Raw genomic sequence first — 22,529 nt, forward strand, 5'->3', positions numbered from 1 at the left:
GATGTAACTTCATTTTAAGATAAGACTGGTGTAAAAACTTACAACAGCTCTTTAAACTAAAAACACATCGAAACTGTGCATCACATTTAGGAGCTGAAAGACGGAAAATATGATGCATTCAGGTAACCTCAGTAAATTAGACGACTGGGTCTCGGAGGTCAGTCTGTTTAGAGTCAGTCTCTAGATGGGAGAGGGTCTCAGAGGTCAGTCTTTAAGAGTCTTTACGAGTTTCAGTAGAGTCCTCTGGTGGAAGGCTGGTGTCTGTTTTACTTTGGTTTCTTTCTCACTTTTATCAACTTTATATTGACTTAACCTAACACCATTACTTTTACAGAATCAGAGCTTTGTTTTGGAGCAAACAGGAAGTCACTGGCCCCGGAAACGTGACTACAGCTGTAGAAGAGCGACACCTTCTGGTCAAAACAGGGCAAAACAAAGCTTTAAAAGTGGATTAGATGCCTGAAAACTGCAGGTTCTTCTGTCTGTGTTTTCCTGCATGTCCTTCATACTAATTCAGCCACGCCTCATCAGGTCAGACCACAGGACGGTCATCATGACCTCAGAGCTAGCATGGTGCTACTAGCCCAGCTCTGCTAAAGGAAGTTTTATTCAGCTTCTTCATCACTTCACTGTTTGGTAGTAGTATTTCTAGAAACCCCAAACCTGCAGGCTTTTAACCGTCTTAGCAAGGAAAATGACCAGTTTTAAAAACCCTGAATATTAGTGTTAAAAAGGAAATTAATCAGCTATTTTTACACATTAAAACTCCCACAGACCCTGATTAACTAAACATAAATATAAACTGTAAACCCTTCAGCTAAGGTGTGGAGAGTCATGAAAATATGAAACACTCACCACTGTTCAATCGAAAAGAGGGGAATCTTCCTAAAATCTGCCATGATTGCTTTATTATTCCTGAATATTTCTCCTCAGCACTGACCGTCTCTGTGCCTTTCCCTGTGTGTGAGTAAAAATCCTCATCATCAGGATAACTCCAGCCATCTCTCAGTGATTCCTGCTGTACGTCTCTCCCTCCTGCAGCGTTCCAGTCCTCCGTGACGGCGCTGTTCATAAAGAGGCGCGTGCTCCTCCTGCAGACTCCCAGACATTTGTCCTCAGATCTTCACGGTCACAGAGCGAGACGTCTGCAGCTTCAGGAGGAGAAAGTGTTCAAAAAGAGGGATGGAGAGTCCAGAGGTTTTATTTCTGATTTCATCCCTCTCCTCTTCCTCCTCTCTTGAGTTGCTTTTATTTTTGCAGCTCCTGTGGCGTGCTGAAAGTCTCGTAGACGTTGGCGGCGAACTCCTTCACCTGGTCGTTCATCAGCAGGTCCTGGTGTGAGAGAGAATCAGAGTAAGGCTGGGGGGAATACAGTGATGAGGTATCCTGCATGTCTTTAATGAGAGATGAAAAATCTGCTGTCTAAAGAGCACATGTTAGAATAAATGCATGAGAACCATCTAGAAGCCCACAGAATGATGATGAATAAAGACAAAGACTCCAGCTAACACAGCTCTGCTGCTCCAGAAAACTATACTAGCATATTTATTCATGCGGCTGATAGAGGCTGGTTTAGCTAAACTGTCCTATCTGTCCACACTGTTAATGAGCGTTCTGGGCTAATATCTGCTGATCAGCATCAGGACAATAATATTGTGCATCCCTAAAAATCCATCCATCCATCTTCTTCCGCTTATCCGAGGTCGGGTCACGGGGGCAGCAGCCTAAGCAGGGAAGCCCAGCCCAGACCTCCCTCTCCCTGGCTCCTTAGTCCAGCTCTTCCCGGGGGATCCCAAGGCGTTCCCAGGCCAGCTGAGAGACATAGTCTCTCCAGCATGTCCTGGGTCTTCCCCGGGGCCTCCTCCCATTGGGACCTGCCCGGAACACCTCACCAGGGAGGGGTCCGGGAGGCATCCGGACCGGATGCCCGAGCCACCTCATCTGGCTCCTCTCAACATGGAGGAGCAGCGGCTCTACTCTGAGTCTCTCCCAGATGGCCGAGCTTCTCACCCTTTCTCTAAGGGAGAGCCCAGACACCCTGTGGAGGAAACTCAGCATCCCTAAAAATGATGATCTAAAAAAGATGGCAGAGCTCCAATAAACAGTTTAGGCCTGGTTTATCAAAATAAAGAATCTGTTAAAACTAACCACAGCTTTAAATCTTCTTCCTGGAGTAGCACCAGTGATAGGAAATGATCTAAAGTTAAAAATGCTGCAGCAGCATCCTCAGGTTCACGCAGGTACTGGTTTTAAAGCACTGTGATATCAACAGACATCTCTTTAACCTGATTAATACGCCTTTATTCAGCGTCTGCATTTGTTTGTGACCTTGTATGTGACCTGTAACTACATGGCAGTAATAGCATGCACTGTGGGAATATTAAACAGTTTCAGTAACTACATACCACCCAATCCTAAATCAGACAGATCCTTTTAACCACAGGTGTCAAACTCAAAGCCCTGGGGCCAAATCTGGCCCTCGGATTGATTATATCCGGCCCACAAGATCATACCATATTTGTATTATAACTGCCCCACCAGTATGATAAAATATCCTTGTTAGCCATAAAAATCTGAAAAAGAAAAAAGAAAGATTTCATAAAAAGTCAAGAACGTGGGAAATTAATTTGTGTTTTATTTCATATTTTCAATTTTGCATCTCAAGATTACGACTCAAACTTATGATTTCGACTTTTCATTTAATGCTTTGACCTTTTCAACTCATAATTTAAACTTTAAACGTCACATTTTTAATCTTTTAGATTCCCAGTTTAAAATTTTAAGTCATATTTTGGACTTTTCAACTTCTTACTTGAGCTTTTCAATCCCATATTTTGACTTAAAAACATGATTTCAATTTTTTTCTCATATTTTGACATTTTAAATGACTAATTTGTACTTTTTCTATCATTTTTTAAAAACTTTTAGACCCCCAATTTTGAATGAAGTCTTATTTTTAACTTTATAAGTCATCATTTTGAATTCTAGCTCATATTCTGACATTTTCAACTCCTAATTTTTGGCTTTTTAATCCCATATTTTGAATTATCAGACTCACAATTTAAAATATTTTATTATTTTATATATATTTTAATATCAATATTTTGACTTTTAAACTCATGATTTCAAAACTGATCCCATATTTTCACATTTCAAACTTATGATTTCAACTTTTTCCTCATATATTTACTCTTTAAAAACCTTATTTTTCTATTTTTAATATCGTGTTCTGACCTTTTGAACTAATAAATTTGAATTTTTACCTCAGATTTGAGCCTTTAAACTTATCATTTTAACTTTTTGGTTTTCAAAATGATTTATCATTAGTGCTGTTTTGTTTCATATTTCATTACTGGTGAAAATGAGGCTGACAGTTTGGTTAAATGTTGACCCTGTTAGGCCCTCATGTTAGACCTGAATCCAGAATCCGGCCCCTTCTGTGATTGAGTTTCACACCCCTGCTTTTAACTCTAGTTCTTTGCTTTTGTTTGCTCTGGTTGGTCTGTCGGCTATAAGCGGCTGACCATCAGAGTGTTTTTACATGGCGTTTTTGCTGCTTTTACCTGAGTAGGCGGTACTTATCATCAGTTAACACATACACCAACTATTACAGGTGTTCAGTCAGCAGAGATTCATCTCACTTTGATGCAGTTGTATTTATTTATAACAATTCACATGCAGAATTTTCACTGAAAGATTTGCATTTCTGCTGTGACCTAATATTGATTTTAAATATCGGTTATCGGTGTCATGAACAACTAATAATTGGTATTGGTTCTGGTGTCTCCCCAGTTTTTTTTTTTGCCCTCTTTAGTTCCTCTAACTGATTTGTTTCTGGTTCTGTTGCTCCAAAATAAAAACATCAGTGACGTTTTTAGCACTTGAATAAAGTCAAACAAGCAGCAGCGTGGACTTTGTCTCAGATAGTTGAGCCAATCTGTTCAGCCAAACACAACAGAGACAGCCCTGACCCCTCAGTCTGTTTGATAGATGGCAGAGAACCAGAAACTACAGGTTAATGCGGCTTTAAATGTAGTTTTAAAGTTACAGCATGAAATAAACGAGTCAGGGAGCGTAACATTCAGAATATAAGTCAATCCACTTTATAAGAAGGAGGCGAGTTTGGGGGGAAAGGTTTGAACTAGGACTGAAGGCTGCATCATTTTACAGCATGATGGTTATGAGTCAATGACTGACAGTGTTCTGTTTGTCATGTGACCTGAAGCACATCGAGCTGCCATTTCTTTGTCATGGATGAAAATCAAAACCACCAGTTTCCTCGTTTTCATGGCTGATCTACATCTAAGTCTGCCTGGTCTCCCCATCAGTAGCCTGATGGTGCATGCAGGGTCTGTGTGTCTCCAGCATGCACCATCAGGCTAAAGGTGCTGCCATCAAAAATACACCTGCACGACTCTCCAGGCAGACACTCAATTACACCACTTCCACCTGTGACGGCTGGTGTCTCAGAGTTTCAGACTGGGATACTGGTCATACTGGTTCAGAGGGTTGAAGTCTACTGATCCACGTCTTACCTGAACAAAGTGGCTGGGTGTCTCGCTGCAAATTGTGTTGATCTGCCCGTTAACAATGGGGACGATCTTGGCCAGCGGCAGACTGACTGCAGACAGACTGGAACACAGATGGAGATATTCAGAGATTCAACCTTACATTTACTGACTGTTTTCTGTCACAAATTCAAATAATGTCACAAAAAAATAAACAATCATAAATGTATTAGAAAATCAGCACAATGAAGATTGTAAACCAGAGGAAAATTTAAGGTGTGCCACATAAAGTATGCCAGTCTTCGCAGTCAAGCGGGCTCTTACTCATCCTGGTGTAGGATGAAGTCTATGAGTGATGAAATAGAGGCTGTATCTAATATTCTGTATAACTCAGGATATTAATGTTTTCAAACCAAACCAACAACGAGCACAGGAACAAAAAGCATGATTAAGAGAGAAGGTTTTCAGAAGTTCAGCTGCTGACCTATCAGGTGCAGACTCTGGGGCGGAGTCACCAGGAGGCGGGCGGAAGAACTCAGCCAGATTGTCGAGAAGGCGGGAGAAACCTCGGTTCAAACAGGTGCTGAGGACGGTGCTGAAGTCTGGGCTGGAGTAACAGACACACCAACCAGTCACCACCCATCAGTCACAGCCTCACCCATCAGTCACAGACACACCCATCAGTCACAGACACACCCACCAGTCACAGACACACCCATCAGTCACAGACACACCCATCAGTCACAAACCACCACTCATCAGTCACCACCTATCAGTCACAGACACACCCACCAGTCACAGACACACTCATCAGTCACAGACACACCCATCAGTCACCACCCACCAGTCACAGACACACCCACCAGTCACAGACACACTAATCAGTCACAGATGCACCCATGAGTCACAGACGCACCCACCAGTCACAGACACACCCACCAGTCACCACCTATCAGTCACAGACACACCCACCAGTCACAGACACACCCATCAGTCACCACCTATCAGTCACAGACACACCTACCAGTCACAGACACACCCATCAGTCACAGACACACCCATCAGTCAAAGACACACCCACCAGTCACAGACACACCCATCAGTCACAAACCACCAGTCACAGACACACCCATCAGTCACAGACACACCCACCAGTCACCACCTATCAGTCACAGACACACCCACCAGTCACCACCTATCAGTCACAGACACACCCATCAGTCACAGACACACTCATCAGTCACCACTCATCAGTCACAGACACACCCATCAGTCACAGACACACCCACCAGTCACAGACACACTCATAAGTCACAGACACACCCATCAGTCACAGACACACTCATCAGTCACAGACACACCCACCAGACACACTATTCAGTCACAGACACACCCATCAGTCACAGACACACTCATCAGTCACAGACACACCCATCAGTCACAGACACACCCATCAGTCACAGACACACTCATCAGTCACAGACACACCCACCAGTCACAGACACACTCATCAGTCACAGACACACCCATCAGTCACCACCCACCAGTCACAGACACACCCACCAGTCACAGACACACCCATCAGTCACAAACCACCACCCATCAGTCACCACCTATCAGTCACAGACACACCCACCAGTCACAGACACACCCATCAGTCACAGACACACCCATCAGTCACAGACACACCCACCAGTCACAGACACACCCATCAGTCACAGACACACCCATCAGTCAAAGACACACCCACCAGTCACAGACACACTCATCAGTCACCACTCATCATTCACAGACACACCCATCAGTCACAGACACACCCCTCAGTCACAGACACACCCATCAGTCACAAACCACCAGTCACAGACACACCCATCAGTCACAGACACACCCACCAGTCACCACCTATCAGTCACAGACACACCCACCAGTCACCACCTATCAGTCACAGACACACCCACCAGTCACCACCTATCAGTCACAGACAAACCCATCAGTCACAGACACACTCATCAGTCACCACTCATCAGTCACAGACACACCCATCAGTCACAGACACTCCCACCAGTCACAGACACACCCACCAGACACACTATTCAGTCACAGACACACCCATCAGTCACAGACACACCCATCAGTCACCACTCATCAGTCACAGACACACCCATCAGTCACAGACACACCCATCAGTCACAGACACACCCATCAGTCACAGACACACTCATCAGTCACAGACACACCCACCAGTCACAGACACACTCATCAGTCACAGACACACCCATCAGTCACCACCCACCAGTCACAGACACACCCACCAGTCACAGACACACTATTCAGTCACAGACACACCCATCAGTCACAGACACACTCATCAGTCACAGACACACCCATCAGTCACCACTCATCAGTCACAGACACACCCACCAGTCACAGACACACTCATCAGTCACAGACACACCCATCAGTCACCACCCACCAGTCACAGACACACTCATCAGTCACAGACACACCCACTAGTCACGGACACACCCATCAGTCACAAACCACCAGTCACAGACACACCCATCAGTCACAGACACACCCACCAGTCACCACCTATCAGTCACAGACACACCCACCAGTCACCACCTATCAGTCACAGACACACCCACCAGTCACCACCTATCAGTCACAGATACACTCATCAGTCACCACTCATCAGTCACAGACACACCCATCAGTCACAGACACTCCCACCAGTCACAGACACACCCACCAGACACACTATTCAGTCACAGACACACCCATCAGTCACAGACACACTCATCAGTCACAGACACACCCATCAGTCACCACTCATCAGTCACAGACACACCCATCAGTCACAGACACACCCATCAGTCACAGACACACTCATCAGTCACAGACACACCCACCAGTCACAGACACACTCATCAGTCACAGACACACCCATCAGTCACCACCCACCAGTCACAGACACACCCACCAGTCACAGACACACTCATCAGTCACAGACACACCCACCAGTCACAGACACACTCATCAGTCACAGACACACCCATCAGTCACCACCCACCAGTCACAGACACACCCACCAGTCACAGACACACTCATCAGTCACAGACACACCCATCAGTCACAGACACACTCATCAGTCACAGACACACCCATCAGTCACCACCCACCAGTCACAGACACACCCACCAGTCACAGACACACCCATCAGTCACAAACCACCACCCATCAGTCACCACCTATCAGTCACAGACACACCCACCAGTCACAGACACACCCATCAGTCACAGACACACCCATCAGTCAAAGACACACCCACCAGTCACAGACACACTCATCAGTCACCACTCATCATTCACAGACACACCCATCAGTCACAGACACACCCCTCAGTCACAGACACACCCATCAGTCACAAACCACCAGTCACAGACACACCCATCAGTCACAGACACACCCACCAGTCACCACCTATCAGTCACAGACACACCCACCAGTCACCACCTATCAGTCACAGACACACCCACCAGTCACCACCTATCAGTCACAGACACACCCATCAGTCACAGACACACTCATCAGTCACCACTCATCAGTCACAGACACACCCATCAGTCACAGACACTCCCACCAGTCACAGACACACCCACCAGACACACTATTCAGTCACAGACACACCCATCAGTCACAGACACACTCATCAGTCACAGACACACCCATCAGTCACCACTCATCAGTCACAGACACACCCATCAGTCACAGACACACCCATCAGTCACAGACACACCCATCAGTCACAGACACACTCATCAGTCACAGACACACCCACCAGTCACAGACACACTCATCAGTCACAGACACACCCATCAGTCACCACCCACCAGTCACAGACACACCCACCAGTCACAGACACACTATTCAGTCACAGACACACCCATCAGTCACAGACACACTCATCAGTCACAGACACACCCATCAGTCACCACTCATCAGTCACAGACACACCCACCAGTCACAGACACACTCATCAGTCACAGACACACCCATCAGTCACCACCCACCAGTCACAGACACACTCATCAGTCACAGACACACCCACTAGTCACGGACACACCCATCAGTCACAAACCACCAGTCACAGACACACCCATCAGTCACAGACACACCCACCAGTCACCACCTATCAGTCACAGACACACCCACCAGTCACCACCTATCAGTCACAGACACACCCACCAGTCACCACCTATCAGTCACAGACACACCCATCAGTCAGACACACTCATCAGTCACCACTCATCAGTCACAGACACACCCATCAGTCACAGACACTCCCACCAGTCACAGACACACCCACCAGACACACTATTCAGTCACAGACACACCCATCAGTCACAGACACACTCATCAGTCACAGACACACCCATCAGTCACCACTCATCAGTCACAGACACACCCATCAGTCACAGACACACCCATCAGTCACAGACACACTCATCAGTCACAGACACACCCACCAGTCACAGACACACTCATCAGTCACAGACACACCCATCAGTCACCACCCACCAGTCACAGACACACCCACCAGTCACAGACACACTATTCAGTCACAGACACACCCATCAGTCACAGACACACTCATCAGTCACAGACACACCCATCAGTCACCACTCATCAGTCACAGACACACCCACCAGTCACAGACACACTCATCAGTCACAGACACACCCATCAGTCACCACCCACCAGTCACAGACACACCCACCAGTCACAGACACACTCATCAGTCACAGACACAACCATCGGTCACCACTCATCAGTCACAGACACACCCATCAGTCACCACCTATCAGTCACAGACACACTCATCAGTCACAGACACACCCACTAGTCACAGACATAACAAGTAGAGAGAGGATGACTGAAGCACACAGGTGAGAGGGTTACCTGTCCAGCATGTCTCGAGTCTCGTTTAAAAGTTTGATGGTCACATGGTCGCTTTCAGTCAGTCCACAGGCCTGGAGAGAGTCACAAAGAAGGACTGAGTTAGTTATGTTTAACCCCTGAGAATCACCGTGAGTCAAACAGTGAGTGTAGCGTCAGCGGCCACCTGATCTGCAAGAGCGTTCTCGTCATCAGCCAGCATGTACCACGACAACGGCCGCTCTGATCCAGCCTCGACCTCCGCCCTGATCCAGCTCAGCTGCTGCTCCAGCTCCAGCAGAGACAGAGACTGCTTCAGAGACATGCTGGGAACACAGCAGAGTCAGTAACACATATTTATGACTGATCATGTAAAGACTATTTGCCCTTTACCAGACAGAATCTGCTCTTTGTCTCTAGTTTAGACCTGAAATGTTAAAGGGAGGTAGCAATCCCTTACAATGAAATTAAAAACCAATAGAGATGTGAAAAATTTAAATCGATAGGACTAACTATATTACTGTGACAGCTCTCTAAAGTGCAGGGGGCATCTATGCTTGCACAGAAGAAATGAAGTAAAAAGAAAAATAAATTGACAGGTTGTGATTTTAAAAAGTCACATGCAGCTCTGGGAACATTTGTCACTATTTTCTACTTGGAATAATAAAGAAAATAAAAATATGAGTAGCAAACACTAACCTTCCTAGTGAGTTTTGAACTGATCTCTTAACCACCGTCATCAGCTCAGTCAGACCTGCAGACAAACAGAGAGTCAGAGCGGACTCTCAAACATTTAAATTCATTCTGCCTTCATCAGGTAGTCAAATCTGGATGTGAGACCGTCTTACCGTCTCCCAGTAGGTGCTGGATACTGGACAGGTACTGCTGCTGGACATCAGGAGGAGCCAGAGGAGTCTGAGAATAAAAACACCCAATTACACACACTGCTGATAATACCCAGAGGTCGTACACTAAAGACAGCTCTGAATCCACTTTATTTTTCCACAACTACTCCTTTTTTGTCAAATATTGCTCATGTGTGAGGACAGGATGTATGAGGAAGTGTGATGGATGTTATTATGTTTCTAGAGACTATAGCAGATCTAGACCGTGTAGGTATTTGATCCCTTTCTCTGATACCTCCTCCTGTCCTTTCTTTAGTTCTTCACTTTATAAAAAGAGGACAGACAGAGTCAGAAACAGAGAGGAGAGAGAGGGGATGGGACGTGCAGGGAAGAAGCCACAGGCTGGACTTTAACGTGACCGTCTGTGTTCACGGGGGGAAGACCAAACCACTGAGGTATCTGTGCTAAGGGCCGACTGGTTCTGTTTTATCATTGCTGATATCAGGGGCGTACCTCTGGATTTTGGGCCCCCAGCAAGACTATTAAACAGCCCCCCCCCCACCCGCCTTTAACTGGCCAGCCAAGCAACGAATGTTGCATCATTTTTTACAAATATTTATGAATTTTAGTGTATTTTTGAAGCATAAATTTCCCATTTATGACCAATATTTTAACTATGGTCACACTGAATTTACTTGCATTATTATGCAGTGCAGGACTATACCATTTGGACATTTTTAAGGGAGTAGCAGAGGCCCCCCAGTTTTTATTTTACTCTATTTGACACATTTCAGTCTGTTAACTGGTTCATTTAGCTACTTTCGATTCAATAATGAAACTAATAACTAAGAAAAAATAGATACAAACACACTTCATTGCAGGCTCCTGAAGGGCCCCTCCCTGTGGGCCGGGGTAATCAGTACCCTTTATCCCCCCTGTGCTACGCCCATGGCTGATATCAATACTGATTATTATAAATGTACACAGCCAATAACTGATATTGAACTGAATTGATATGCATTTGTCATGACAAACAAAATGTTCTTAATGTGAAAACAGTAAAACTGCATGAAAATAATTGATCATGAGCTCTGTCAGCATGAGAAACAGCATAGAACAGCAGGAAACAGGAAGTGATGTCATAGCAGCAGGAAACAGGAAGGATCCTCAAACAGCCGATTTTGAAGGATATATCATCGATCGCCATCGGAGGACCGCTCCAATCTTGAGGATGCTCAAAAATGTTTCCAAGGACTGAGTCGTTCAAACTGAGAATTTCCAAGGATGAACGTGTATTCTCTACTCGCAAGAATTACCCACAATCCAAAGCACCAGTTTTCCTTCTCTTCCAAAAAAATAAATAAACTGTCCAATATCAGAGGAAGACCTGGTCCTCGGATGCTCAGTACACCTTCAAAAGTCCTGTTTCCACCGTGAATGTGTTGTCATCTTTATTGTACATCATCAACGTAAGGCTGGACGGGTAAAAGTGGCGCCACAAAGTATGATTATATTATAGAATATCATAGGATTATATGATGAATGTGATTTTATGATAATATTATTATATATATTTTGACTTTATGATGATAGGATAGCATACTGGGCAGCGCTGGGTAAAAGTTGTACAAGTTGTTAGCGGCCCTCCCATTTTGATTCCTGCCGCCGCCGCATGGGCGCCAACCTTCCTATGACGTAATCACGCACAGTCGCTAGCCTGTTCCAAATGTGTGTTCAAGAGTTACCAGGGAGGGCCCTGGGCTCGCCTCCAAGGGTCCTGACCCTGGAGGAAGGATCCTAACCTTTGAGAAACAGCTCCTGACTTTGAGGCAGGTTTCCGCTAAGTCCCTAAGGGCTTAGGGCGGTCCCACTGTCAAATCATTACGTGTATGAGGGATCTCTCGCTGACTTTTTGAGCCCTTCGTGCACCCTTTCCATGAGTGGGCATCTCTGCAGACTTAGCGTGAAAAAATTACCCATAGTTCATAGCATTGTAACGTCTTAGTGAGATTCCCAGGGGAAACTAGCAAACCCTTAAAAGTGAAGTGAAAAGAGTAAAATGGTAAACAAAAAAACATAGAAGGTGCAGTAAGCACTGACGCTGCAAAAAACACGTTGGTTTCCTGTTAATTTAAATAAATCTTCCTTCAACAACTGAGGACTGAAAGGACTTCATCTCTATTTTTATCTCTGCAAAAATGCCGACTATCAACAAAAAGCAGAGGGCTGTCCCGTTCCTAGTTACACCACATCGAGCCGTTGCAGCCTCATGCACTCAGTCACTTTCAGGTGCAGCCAGTTAAGTCTGTAAGGGCTCAGGACTCAGGGATCAGGGCTCATGGCTCATGGCTAAGGGTTTAGGGCTCAGGGCTCAGGGATCAGGGATCAGGGCTCAGGGCTCAGGGCTCATGGCTCAGGGCTCATGGCTCAGGGTTTAGGTCTCAGGTTTCAGGGCTCATGGTTTAGGGCTCAGGACTCAGGGTTCGGGGCTCAGGACTCGGGGCTCAGGGCTCATGGCTCATGGCTCATGGCTCAGGGTTTAGGTCTCAGGTTTCAGGGCTCATGGTTTAGGGCTCAGGGCTCAGGGTTCGGGGCTCAGGACTCGGGGCTCAGGGCTCAGGGCTCAGGGCTCAGGATTCAGGGCTCATGGTTTAGGGTTCAGGGCTAAGGGTTCAGGGCTAAGGGTTCAGGGCTCATGGTTTAGGGCTCAGGGTTTAGGGCTCAGGTTTCAGGGCTCATGGTTTAGGGTTGAGGGCTAAGGGTTCAGGGCTCATGGTTTAGGGCTCAGGGCTCAGGGCTCAGGATTGAGGCTCACGGCTCATGGCTCATGGCTCAGGGTTTGGGCTCAGGGCTCAGGGTTTAGGGCTCAGGGCTCATGGCTCATGGCTCAGGTTTCAGGGCTCATGGTTTAGGGTTCAGGGCTCATGGCTCGTGGATCAGGGCTCGGGGCTCATGGATCAGGGCTCAGGGTTCAGGGCTCAGGGCTCAGGGTTTAGGGCTCAGGGCTCAGGGCTCAGGGTTTAGGGCTCAGGGTCCAGGGTTTAGGGCTCAGGGCTCAGGGCTAAGGACTCAGGGCTCAGGGCTCAGGGCTCAGGGATTAGAGCTCAGGGCTCAGGACTGAGGGTTTAGGGCCCAGGGCTGAAGGTTTAGGGGGGAGACTGATATTTAGCCGAAGCGATGCATTACAGTCCCTGTGTCATTACCACTCAGGTTACAGTTCTGATTGTCTGGTAGTTGTCTGACATTGATTTTTGCTGATTGTCTGTAAAATAAAATGCAGATAAGCCAGATGTTGGCATCAGTAACCAGCCAGGACCATAATCAGTCCAGCCTGAACTGCTCCTGTTCTCTGCTATGTTAAAGGTCTGATCTGCAGTCCTACAGGATGTTTTTGGGCTGTATGATTATGTTCATGAGGGTTGGGTCTCCTCACCACTGTGCTCTTGCCTACAGAGTTGTCCAGGTACAGGTATCCTCCAATGATGTTGAGCTGGACTCTGAGGAGAACCACCAGCATGCAGGTGCTGTAGACGGCCACAACGGTACGGGTGAAACCTCGACAACACAGGAACACATTTCTGATTAATACTGGGGAAAAATGTCCACTTTCAGTTCATCTATAGCAGCGGAATTATTTCAACTGATCATTAAATAGTTAAAGACTACAGCAGGGCTCATCAACTCCATTCACAAGGGCCAGCTTCTTCTTGACAGACACTGTGAGGGCTGGACATAAACTCAGCTAAAATCTATATTTTAGTCTAATTAACACATTCTTATAAAAATACTATTTATTCTAAAATGAAGCTTTTAACAGTGAGGCAGCATACCTATCACCTATACTAAGCCAGCCACAAGGGGGCGATTGAGATATTTTAGCAGCATATTTCTGGAACTCTCTTCATGTCTATCGCTGAGTTTTATGCTAATAAGCTGTGCTGTGATTGGTCAAATACACAATATCAAATACATGCAGGAAACAGGTCTATTGTGTAGATCAGTGGTTTTCAAAGTGTGAGGCGGGCCTCCCCTGGGGAGCGCCACAGAACTTCAGGGGAGGCGCAGAGCCATAAATCAGAAAAACAAGTGGTTTTCTTAGCTAACTTCTGCTGCATGGAGGAAAATGAAACGACTTATAGTAACTTTAAGACAGTGATACTCAACGTGTGATTATTAGGGGCTCTTTGATGTCTTTATTTTAAATATTATTCCCCCAGAAAACCTTAAAAAAGGGAAACTTTTTTGGCCCTTTTTGACACTTTTAATACATTTAAGCATCCTTTTGTCATTAAATACCACTTTTTTTCCTACTTTTTGCCCATTTTGCCACTCTTGACTGCTTTTTTTAACTCATTTTTTGGCCTTGTTTTATTCACCTTTGGACCATTTTTTTGCCACCTGTTACTCATTTTTTTGCCACTCTTCACCCATATTTTTTCACTTTTTATCCCCATTTTCATCCATTTTTTGCTCCTTTTTGACTATTTTTGCCATCTTGAACTTATTTTTATTGCTACTTTCAGCTGTTTTTACTTCACCTCTTAGATTGTGGCTCTTGCAGAGGTAATATTCAAAAGTTTGGCTCTTTGGTTGAGTAACGCTGCTTTAAGGATTATCAGAGCAGAATAATCAGGTAGTATCGGCAATAAATTCATGACTGAAACCAAATAACCAATGACCTGGTAAAAACGGATGTTTAAGAACATTTGCAGACCAAAATATCAAAGATATAAAAATGTTAAAAAATATTTAAAATTAAACATAAATGTTTGGAAATATGCTTAAGTTTTTTTTTCCATCTGAATCTTTGTGTGGGTGGGGGTCCACTGAATTAATAATTTTCTCTTAGGGAAGGCTCACTCTCACACACTTTGAAAAGCCCTGGTGTAGATTATCAGAAAGGAAATGTCACTCTCAAAGAGCCTTAAAAACGGAGCGTTAATCCAGACAGGAATGAGAAGTATTACAATAACTATTTGCTTCTTGCTTGTAAAGTCGCTGAGTTGAAGGTTTTATTTAAACTTTAAGAAGAAAGAATAAACAATAGCATGCCATATTCTTGCCTTATCAAATTCTCTGAATTTAGTTAGCCTCCAGGGGCCGGATGGGAGGCCATGGGGGGCCGGATGTGGCCCCCGGGCCTCCAGTTGATGAGCAGTGCTGTATAGTGTTCTAAAAAATAAAACTTACTGATGATCTTTAGATCTTCCCAGATTTCAAGCTTGTTGGCTGGTCTGTAGACGGCACAGAGAGGAGAAACCATCATCATGTAGACCTCAGTGAGGTAACATTAATCATGACATTAATCAGGGCAACACATCCAGACTGACTGGCTCTTAAGACTAAAAATAAACTAGCTCAGACCGTGTGGTAGACTTTAAAGGACAGGAGAACGTTTAAGATCAGAACTCTGCACCACTGAATCCAACAGGAGGAGATGTTCCTACTCACTTGGTCTTCAGTAGTGCAGTGAGGCTTTCTGAGTTCAGCTGGCTGATGATGGCTTCTTTCAGAGGAGGGAGCATGGACAGGACTGAAACAGTGAGAAAAGTCAGACGTCTGCAGAGAAGGAACTCAGGAAATAATAGGACAGAAAAATACAATCCTGACCAACAGAGACACTCTGGAAAAGTCAAATAAGAAGGTAAGAACAAGAGTGACCCCGGACTAACAGTCCTAAAGGTTCCTGAAGGATGGGTCAGTGTAGAGTCTCTACCAGTCATGTTGCAGGTCCTCTGGTTGCTCTCAAAGTGGAACTGTCGCCTGGCCTGAGCGATGTACTCCGTTGCCTCCTTCTCCTGCATCTCCCTGATCTTTTTCTGAGCATATTTACCCAGGAAGTACACGCCTGAAAGAGGGATTAACAGGGCCGTCACCATCATATCTGAACCAGTTTGAAACCACGGCAACAAAAACAGAAGTCCTAGACTCCATCAGATCATTTTAATTTTCTTAATCAGGGATACACAGAAACTCCAGCGTCAGCCATCAGACCTGTGTTTGAGTATCAGCCACATCATTTGTATTTGTTCTGTATTTATTCTGCTTTATTTAACTGCTGGAGCTTATCAGAGGTTTTTACGGGGCAGGTAAAATGACCTGTTAGAGAAACTCTGATCTGACTGAAGGTCAAATGTGAGAAAATGTAGAAATACTCAGAGTGTTAATAAACACTAGTGCTGCATGGTTGTAGTAAAAATGTTAGATTGTGATTAAACTGGACAATAATACAGTCTGGTATATAATGGTATCACCAGTCTACCAGTTTGGTTATTAATGGAAATACAGAGAATAATGTGAGTTTAAAAGAGCTCAAAACAGGTAATATCAAGGAGCATAAAAATAGTTTTTGGTGTTTTTTTTTTTACAGAGCTGCTTTAAAAATGAGTTAATATGATGAAAAAATAAAGGTTTTCCTTTACTGACAGTAAAGATTCTTCTACAGAGGTCAGTAGCTGCAATACTTGGTTTTAGTTTCGTTTTTAGTTTTAGTTTTCAGAAAAGGATGCCTGTTCGTGCTTAGACTAGGGCTGGGTATTGTTAAGAACCTCATGATTCAATTCAATATTGATTTAAATGCTTCGATGTCGATTCAGTAAGAAGTAGAAATACAAAAATAACCTGTTCACAATTTTTTAATAACTATTTTCTTGTCCATGTGAACATATGTGGTAAATCACCTCAAATTTTTGAGCAATAAAACATCAGAAAATACAAATTTGCACAATAATAACTTATTTGTGCATAACACTGAAAAAGTAAAGTTCATGTAAACTTAAAAACTGTTTCTTTCCTCTTGGAAATTGTGATAAACCTCACATAACTGTTTGGTCGAGTGTGGCCTCCCTCCATACAACGCGAATCACACGCACAGCGACCCCCACTGGCCAGGAGGAGAATCGATTCAGAGGATTTGCTGAATCGATATTGAAGGGGGAGGGGTTGCTTGATTTTTACCCACCCCTAGCTAAGACCCTAAATGGATCTTCACTTTTGGATTTATTTGATTTTGATGTTTGTATAAAACTCAAGCTCTAAAATGATCGTTGTGTGAAATCTTCATCAGTCAAAGCAGGAAATGTTCCTCTCCAGGCTTCATGTCAGTCTGCTGCTGTCAGACACTAAACCTAAGGAGATTATGTTTTAGTAAAGCTTAGTTTTCATTTATTTTCAGTTCTATAAAATAATAGTATTTCTGTTTTAGTTAGCTATAATAACCTCGTACAGTACATGCTAGAATAATTACAGCCTTATAAATGTGTAACTGCACAACCTGATACTGAGATTGCATGTGTGATCAGATGACTTTTATTTAGAAAAACATAAATATTGGCATTGCTATCAACTAGGGCTGGGCAATTCATCGAAAATTAGATTAAATCGCAATTTAGCCTCAAATCACAGAAGGTGCACTTTTTTTTTTTGATCTGAAATTTGTGTCAAATAACAGTTTTAAACTTTTATTTATGCCGCAGTGATGTTATCCATGACATATGGAATCATTAAAGTGACTTTTTTTTAGAAGAGTCTATAAAAAAATCCTGTTTCATTTTTGTAACTTTTTCTTATTAAATATGAGAATGACAAAAACCTTCAATGCAACAATTCATCTCCAACCTGCGACAGGAGTCAAAATCATCAGAATTAGACACTTTAAAGAATTGTTCAGCCCTTATTTAGGAATAAAAGAACGTTAGGGAATAATTGCATTTCAAATTGAAATCACAATATTGGAGAAAAAATTAGCAATTACATTATTTTCCATAATTGTTCAGCCCTACGATCCACTACTTAGTTCTGTTAAACATCAGTATCAGCCCTGATTTTCACTGTCAGTGCAAATCTAGTTTTTAGAACCAAAACTTGCAGACAAACATTCACACTGAAATTTACAAAAACATGAAAAACATAACTAAAGGATAAATAAACTCGTATGCATGACTTTCATTTGATCAAATCTCCATTAATTCAATGATCAGTGGTGTTAAAAGTACAGAAACTAAAGGATCCTGTCATATTTTACTCAGAGACTGCTGTCTAAGTTCTACTGTTGTTTCTCTACAATTTTAGAAACTTTATAAAAAGAGGGCAGAAGATGGAAATCATCACTCCTTCAGCCATTTCAACCCATTTATCCAAATATTTCCAACATTTCTGAACAACTTAGCCTGAGTCAGGAGTTTGGCTGTAATTTAGGATATTTAAACAAACAGACTAGATGTTCAGGACTTTTATTTTTGCTGTCTTGGTATCAAAAAGGACTTCTATCATAGATTTTAACTGTTCATATAGAGTTAACGCTATGCAAATAACACCCTATAATAAAGTAGTAAAGATTTAAAACTGCTGTTATTGTGTTCAGTAATCATGCTGCTGTTAATAGCTCTGACTGTAAATATATATTTAAGTCCTTACATCACGCTGAAACCAGTACACTGACCAGTCTGATACAGGTGGATTTAAACTACCTGCTCAGGTACGCTTCATTATCTTATTCCCACATTATTGAACAAATATGATTATAATAATACATAGGGCGGATCCCCGAGTCTTTCAGGACTCCTGGAGTTATCTGATAAATATAATAGATATAATAAATATGGTGAATGTCTTCGTCTTTCCGCCGTGTTGCTAAAGTTCCTAGCTGTGAAGCTAACAGGACGGTTACCTCCGATGAGAGCTCCGGTGAAAATAAATTTCCTCTTGTGTCTTTTAATAAAATTCCATGTAGATGAAAACATCCTGGGACAGTCAGAGAGCCACTATCTAAAACTCAAACCAACATTCAGGACTTTAAACTCTCTGCTAGCTATTTAACGGACATGTTCAGTACAGACGTTAGCAGCTAACATGCTAACTGTCTAAAGTGCTAATAACCCGTGAAGCTTAGGAAGTTGAATACTCCAGCTTCCGGTTGGTTATTTCAAAATAAGGCAGTTTATCCAACTATTAAACAGGTCAAAACGCCCTTCCATTGTTATATTAATGTATTAAGATGGATGGCAGAAGCGCTGCAAAAATTGGCAAGAAAAAAGTTGTGAAAAGAGGTGAAAATGTTTCAAAAAGGAGGACAAAAGGGGCAAAGGGTATCAAAAACTGGTTACAAATAAAAAAATAGTGCAAGAAAGTAAAAGAAGGGGTTAAAAAGTGACAAGAAATGATACTAGAGGGGCATAAAGAGGATAAAACATGCAGAAAAAGTGGTTTAAAGGGGTTAAAATCCTCCAAAAATTGGGTTAATGAGGCAAAAAGGGGCAAAAAGTATCAACAAAGGGTTGAGAGTGGAAAAAAAATGTTTTCAAAGTTGCAAAAATGGTTGAAAAAATTTAATAAAAGGGGTTAAAGAGGCTAAAAGTATCAAAAAGGGGTTAAAAGTGTCAAAATGGGTTAATACTGGTGCTAAATGACAGTTAGGGAGGGCCCATTCTCTGGGATTTTCAGGGACCCGGCCAATCCTGTTGTCAGGCCTGCTGCATTCTAGATAACAGGGATAGACCTCACTGGTAATGACTAAAAATACAATACAATACAACACAAGAACTTTATTTATCCCTGAAGGGACATTCAATCGTCTGGAGTCTGTTTACTGTAGAATTATAAAGTCTAATATCTGATGGTATTAAAGATCTTCTAAATCTTTCTGTCCTGCAGCGCAGGGGTAGGAGCCGTCCACCTCCGTTGCTTCTTTGCTCACTGAGGGAGACATGAAGTGGATGATCCACGTTCCTCAGAATGGCCTCCACCTTGCTCAGTGAGCGTCTCTCCACCTCATCCTCCAATGAGTTCAATTAGATCCCGACCACAGAGGACAACTTTAAACTACTTTACTTTTTTACTTCCTTTAAACTACAGGACAAAAATGTCCTGTAGTTTAAAGGAAAATACAAATACTACTGCAGTAATATTTCAATCAGACCAAAATGTTCATTTAATTTTTGTGTATTTGAAAATCCGGCCCCCAGAGTTTCTGTTGATTTTTTTCTGCCTGTTTTTGTCACTTCTAAACCAATTCTTGCCACTTTCTGCCCATTGTTGCCTCATTATTGCCACTAACAACCACTTTTTAACACCCCTTATGCCCATTTTCACCACAGTTAACCCATTCTAGCCAGTTTATATCAATCTTTCATCCCAGTCCACCTTATTTCGCCCAATTTTTTTAACTTTAAAGCCATTTAAGCCACTTTATAATCCCATTTTACCACCTTTTTTGCCTGTTTTTGCCAATTTAATCAATCTTTCAAAACCCGATTTCAACACCTTTTCCACCAATTTTTGCCATTATTCACTAATTTAAGCAATTTTTCACCCATTTTAAATGTGTTATAATAAAAGTTATTTTCATTTTAAGAAGGCTATTTCCTACACAAATGAATAGACAGAGATCTTTGTTTCTTTGATAAGAGTGGTTATTATTTAGGTCAAATATAAAATAGAGTTTTCACAGTGGACCATGGTTTTGCTGACCTCCATGGGCCCCAGTCTGGCTGGATCTGCCCTTTATCCCCCCGATTGACGGCCTTGTCTCCACACGACTATTCCTGAATGTTCATGTCTGTGTTCACCCTCCTTCAGGTCCAGTGGGGGTCCCCGGTCTCTGGCTCCTTCAATTTGGGGGTCACGGGCTGAAAAGGTTGAGAACCGCAGCCCTAGGGGGTGTGCCAAGGGTCTCAGGGGGGCCGCGAGGGTCTGCTCTGACGTTTTTCAGATTAAATGTACATGAATATTTTCTAAAACCATGGTTTGAAATATAAGGTAGGGCCAACCTAAAAGACCAAAAATGAAGCGAAGCCGTTCATTTTTGTGCTTTTTTTTAGATCATAAAGTCAGATATGCACAAGAAATCAAAGTCAGAATGTTTAAATTGTTTCTTAAATTGTGAATTTAGAACAATGGAAGGTAAAAGAATGAAAACAGTGATTGGTTTTTTGACTTTATCGTCTTAAAAAGTGTAGTTTTTTTGGTTCCTGTGTATTTACCACTTTTAAAGTAAAGACATTTTTTCTCATAAATTAACAACTTTTTAAACTACGGGAAAGAAAAGGTTGGGAACCACTGCCAGAGACTTTTCCCACTTTAAACACATGATTCTTTTTCACAATGAACATAAACAACATATCAGTGGTAAAACTGAGACATTTTAACATTTCAGGAAAAATATTCGCTCATTTTGAATTTGATGGCAGGAACACATCTCAAAAACGCAGAGACAAGGCAACAAAAGGCTGGAAAAGTAAGTGGTACTAATAATGAAAAACAGCTGCAGGAGCATTTTACAGCTAATGAGGTTAATCACCAACAGGTCAGTCACATGACTGGGTATAAAAGGAGCATTCTAGAGAGGCAGAGTCTGTCAGAAGTAAAGATGGGCAGAGGTTCACCAACCTGTGAAAAACTGAGTCTAACAACAATGTCAGAGAAATGTTCCTGGAAAATTTCAATGACTTTGAGCCTCTCACATCTACGGCCCATCACACCATCAACAGACTCAGAGAATGTGGAGGTGTGGTCGGACTTAAAATGAAGCAGTCACAGGTTGAAAATAAAAAACTATAATAATGCCGTTTCAGAGCTTCTCTAAATGTTTCTGCTGATTTAAAGTGGATCTTTAAACATGTTTGAGTCAGATTTACTTACATGACCTGATGTGTCTAAGATTTACATGGCAGTCGCTTTTTGATTGTTTTTAAGGTTTTATTAGAAATTCTGTGATCAGGATGTGCTGAAGCTACCTACAGATGTTCTTCTGTGATTCCTTAAAACCAAAATATATTAAAGTTCAATGATAAACTAAAACTAGAAACAGAGCCGTGATGACGACTCTGGACTCAGTGAGGTTTACTCAGAAATTAAAGACATTTCTGACCATTAAATACCAACAAGAACAGATATTTTAATACTAAATATTCAAAATCTTCAACATGTAAAAAGTCTGAAACTAACACAATAACAAAAAGATTCCATAAAGATGAGACCATTTAACCCTTTAGCCCTCCTCAAATTTACCACCCTCTGGACACCTTCCAGGCAAAAATGTACACGTTCAAAAAAAATTACCATTAAATCAGCATACATCAATATTTTTTCTACTTTTTCTCATAAATCTTTTTAACAACTTCAGACCTGCTCAAAACTGCCAAACATTCAATCATTTTCAAGATTTTAACCCTTTAAATGCCAGTTTGATTATTTGAAATATTTTATTTTTTACAGCAAAAAACACAAACAGTGAATTATT

General features: G+C 42.7%; 1 protein-coding gene across 1 annotated transcript; it reads right to left on the reverse strand.

The window, feature by feature from the left end:
- Positions 1 to 886: 886 nt before the first annotated feature.
- pex3 (peroxisomal biogenesis factor 3) lies at positions 887 to 19,165 on the reverse strand. Its single transcript, XM_041805851.1, has 12 exons — positions 18,960 to 19,165; positions 16,008 to 16,139; positions 15,743 to 15,824; positions 15,482 to 15,525; positions 13,725 to 13,846; positions 10,295 to 10,361; positions 10,146 to 10,200; positions 9,634 to 9,772; positions 9,471 to 9,541; positions 4,993 to 5,115; positions 4,536 to 4,632; positions 887 to 1,332 (listed from the first exon to the last, which is right to left on the reverse strand). The coding sequence occupies exons 1-12, from the start codon at positions 19,030 to 19,032 to the stop codon at positions 1,249 to 1,251; spliced, it is 1,089 nt and encodes a 362-aa protein (XP_041661785.1). The 5' UTR covers positions 19,033 to 19,165; the 3' UTR covers positions 887 to 1,248.
- Positions 19,166 to 22,529: the final 3,364 nt, after the last annotated feature.

The sequence above is a fragment of the Cheilinus undulatus genome, linkage group 14, assembly GCF_018320785.1.
Source record: "Cheilinus undulatus linkage group 14, ASM1832078v1, whole genome shotgun sequence".
NCBI classification, from domain to species: domain Eukaryota; kingdom Metazoa; phylum Chordata; class Actinopteri; order Labriformes; family Labridae; genus Cheilinus; species Cheilinus undulatus.